Raw genomic sequence first — 4095 nt, 5'->3', positions numbered from 1 at the left:
ATGTATGTTGTCTTTGTTGAATTTTGTCTCCACAGTCTCAGCTCTATGATGAAAACCTTGGGTGAAAGTTTATTATTAATATTGCATCAAGCCTTGATTCTCTGATCCAGTGAAAAATTCAGAAATGAACTGTGACTCTATATTTTAACATATATAAAGTGTTCAAAAAAAGAAGAAAAACGGAGCTGAGTCTTCTTATTGAAGATAAGACTTTGTATTTTTCACCTTTACATAATCTACTTTTAGATACTTCCAACAGGAGTGGAATCTTTAAGAAATTAAGTGCAGTGATTATTTTCAAGTACTTTAAAGTCTATTCTATTTGTAAATAGAATTGGATCTTCACTTTCTGCACTCAGATCTCTATGATAATCAACTTTTCATTGTTCTAATTATTCTGATGTGGGGGGAGGGGAAATAGACAACAATGGGTGCAGAAAACAAAACCTATATTACTGAATTCATTTTGCTGGGCCTTTCTTCAGACCAGCATATGCAGATCCTGCTGTTTGTTCTATTTCTCAACATCTACCTTCTGACTGTGTTTGGAAATATGCTCATCATGGTCTTAATTCACATTGACTCTAGACTTCATACACCAATGTACTTTTTTCTTAAAAATCTGTCATTTACTGATCTTTGTTTTTCTACAACAATTGTTCCCCAGATGTTAGTTCATATGTTGGTAATAAGAAAGGCCATTTCTTTTGTTGGGTGCTCAATTCAGATCATTGTTTTCCTGGTAGCTGGGTGTACAGAGAGTTCTCTCCTAGCAGTGATGTCCTATGATCGCTATATTGCTGTCTGCAAACCCCTTCACTACCCCACCATCATGACCCATAGGGTATGTGTCCAGCTAGCTATAGGGTCTTGGGCCAGTGGAATACTTGTATCTCTAGTTGACACATCATTTACATTAAGTGTCTCATACCATGGCCAGAATGTAATTAATCATTATTTTTGTGAACCACCTGCACTCCTAAAGTTGGCTTCAGAAGAAACCTACAAAGCTGAGATGGCCATCTTTGCAATGGGCGTGCTAATTCTCCTTGGTCCTGTATCTCTCATTCTCTTCTCCTACTGGAATATTATTATCACTGTAATTCGAATCCAGTCTGGGGATGGAAGACTCAAGGTCTTTTCTACCTGTGGTTCTCATTTTATTGTTGTTATCTTTTTCTATGGATCAACAATATTTACCTATATGAGACCAAATTCCAAGAAAATGAATGAGGGAGATAAGGTGATTTCAGTGTTCTACTCAGTTATGACCTCTATGCTAAACCCATTCATCTATAGCCTGAGGAACAAGGATGTGAAGGAGGCATTCAGGAAACTCGTTGGAAAGCAAAGCCTTTGAGGGAATGATCTTCATATTGTTTACACACAGATATAAAGGTATTTTTAAATGCTTTAGTATATTTAACATCTTTGTTAATTCTCATACTAGTAAATCAGTAAAAATCATACAGGCGACTCTATATCAAGGCTATTTTAATTGACCTATGGCATCTTGCTCAAGCTTATTCTCTGTGGTTTCATTTTTCATAAGAGTTCTTTGCTACTTTAATATAAAATATATAGTTATGTTAATAGTTGGAAACTTTAAACTATCTTCATTCACAATAAGTTGCTAGTTTATAAATTTTATTTCCATACGGATATCTTCTTTTCTTTTCTATATGTCTGTCAGTCATATCACATGGTAGCATCCTTTAGAGATATCCACAAGTTTGGTGATCCTATATGATTCTGATAAGCTAAATTCTGTAATTTTCTGTCATAAAGATATAGATAACATTTTTATCTTAAGACCCTGGTACTGGATTTTGTAAATTGTTCTTAGTTTTTAAATTTTTTTTATTGAATCATGGTGAAATAGTTACAAAGCTTGCATGATTGAGTTTCAGTCATACAGTGATCGAATAGCCATCCCTTCCCAGTGTAGCTTTCCCACCAGCAGTGTCTCCATTATTCCTCTGATTACTCCCACGCATCCCACCCCCTGCCTCTATGGCAGGTACTTTCCTTTTTACTCTTTATCTACTTTGGAGCATTATGATCTACAATACAGATACTGAGATGTCATCATGTTTGATTCTTTGTCTACTTTCAGCACTCATCACACATCCCAAGTGATTCCTCCAACCACCAATGACATAGTGGTCCCTTCTCTATCCCAACTGCCTTCTACCCCATCAATTGAGGCAGGCTTCCAACCAAGGACCAAGCTTTCTGGCCCTTGTCTCTACTGTCCTGGGGTGTTAGTCTCATACTATTTTATATTATATTCCACAAATGAGTCCAGGCATTCTATGTCTGTCCCTCTCTTTCTGACTCATTTCACTTAGCAAGATACTCTCCATGTCCTTCCACTTATAAGCAAATTTTATGACTTCATTTTTTCTAACAGCTACAAAGTAGTCCATTATGTAGATGTACCAAAGTCTCTTTAGTGAGTCATTTGTTCTCAGGTACTCAGATTGTTTTCATATTCTGGTTATTGTGAACAGTGCTGCAATGAACATACAAGTGCAGGTGTCATTTCTACTGTTTTTTTTGCACGCCTGGGGTATATTCCCAGAAGTGGTATTGCTGGTTCATATGAAAGCCCAATTTATAGTTTTTTAGAGAATGCCTGTGTTGTTTTCCATAAAGTCAGCAATCCCACTATCAATGAAGAAGAGTCCCTTTCTCCCTGCATTCATACCAGCACTGGTTGTTTTTGTTCTTTTTGATGTGTGCCAGTCTCTGTGGTGTATGATATCTCATTGTTGTTTTGATTTGCATCTCCCTGATGATTAGCTATATGGAGCATTTTTTCATGTGCCTTAGGCCATTTGTATTTCTTTTTTTGTGGTAGTTTCTCTATATTTCCTCTCTGCATTTTTTTGATGGGGTTGGAGGTTTTTTTCTTTTAAAGTTCTACCAGAGTCTTATATGTCTTGGAAAGTAACCCCTTATCTGATGGGTATTAGTTAAATAATTCTTCCCATTTTATGGGCTGTCTCTGTATTTTGATCACCATTTCTTTGGAGGTGCAGAAGCTTGTTAGTTTAATGTAGTTCCATTTGTTTATGTATGTTTCCGTTTGCTTGGTCAATGGTGTTTCACCCTTAAAGATACTTTCAGCTTCAATGTCATGGAGGGTTCTGCCTACATTTCCCTCCAGGTACCTTATGGAATCAGGTGTGATATTGGGGTCTTTCATTAATTTTGGTCTGTCTTTTGTACCTGGCATTGGACACAGTCTGAGTTCATTTTTTTTTTTTTTGCATGTAGCTATACAGTTATCTCAGCACCACTTGTTGAAGAGGCTTTCCTTACCGCACCACATTTTTTGCTCCTTTATCAAATAATAAGTGATAGTATATTTGAGGATCTGTGTCAGGATATTCAACTCTATTCCAGTGGTTTGCTTGTCTGTTTCTACTCCAATACCATGCTGTTTTAATTACTATTGCTTTGTAGTAGAGTTTGAAGTTAAGGAAGGTGATGCAACCCATTTTCTTTTTCCCCCACGAATAAAGGATTGCTTTAGCTATTTGTGGGGGGTTTATTGTTCTATATAAATTTCGGGAGTGTTTTGTCTATTTCTTTGATAACTGTCATGGTATCTTTATAGGGACCATATTGAATCTGTATAATGCTTTGTGGAATATTTTCATTTTGACAATGTTAATCCTCTCTACCTATCAGCAGGGGGATGTATCTCCATTTTCTTGTCCCCTCTTTTATTTCATGTTTCTCTGAGGCAAATATCACCCTGATACCAAAAGCAAAGAGAGACACCATCAGAAAAGATAATTATAAGCCTATATCCCTGATGAACACAGATGCAGAGATCCTCAGCAAAATCCTACCATACAGGATCCAATGACTCATCAATAAGATCAAACACGATGACCAAGTAGGACTCATTCCAGGGATATCAGGATGCTTTAACATTTGCAAGTCAATTAACATAATACAACATATCAATAAAAGAATAGATAAAAGCCATATAATAATATCAATAATTGCAGAGAAAGCATTGACAAGATCCAGCACCCATTCCTGATAAAAATTCTCAACAAAATGGTAATTGAAGGAGAT

General features: G+C 36.3%; 1 protein-coding gene across 1 annotated transcript; it reads left to right on the top strand.

Annotated features, from left to right (window-relative positions):
- Window positions 1-427: 427 nt before the first annotated feature.
- Window positions 428-1360, top strand: LOC101543762 (olfactory receptor 2D3-like). The gene has a single exon (XM_004613698.2). The coding sequence runs from the start codon at window positions 428-430 to the stop codon at window positions 1358-1360; it is 933 nt and encodes a 310-aa protein (XP_004613755.2).
- Window positions 1361-4095: the final 2735 nt, after the last annotated feature.

Source organism: Sorex araneus, chromosome 6, assembly GCF_027595985.1.
Source record: "Sorex araneus isolate mSorAra2 chromosome 6, mSorAra2.pri, whole genome shotgun sequence".
NCBI lineage: Eukaryota > Metazoa > Chordata > Mammalia > Eulipotyphla > Soricidae > Sorex > Sorex araneus.
Note: the sequence above shows the minus strand (reverse complement) of the source record. Positions and strands in the feature narration are given on the sequence as shown.

Coding starts and splice junctions, on each gene's coding strand:
- LOC101543762 (XM_004613698.2), top strand. CDS start 428: ATGGGTGCAGAAAACAAAACCTATATTACTGAATTCATTTTGCTGGGC.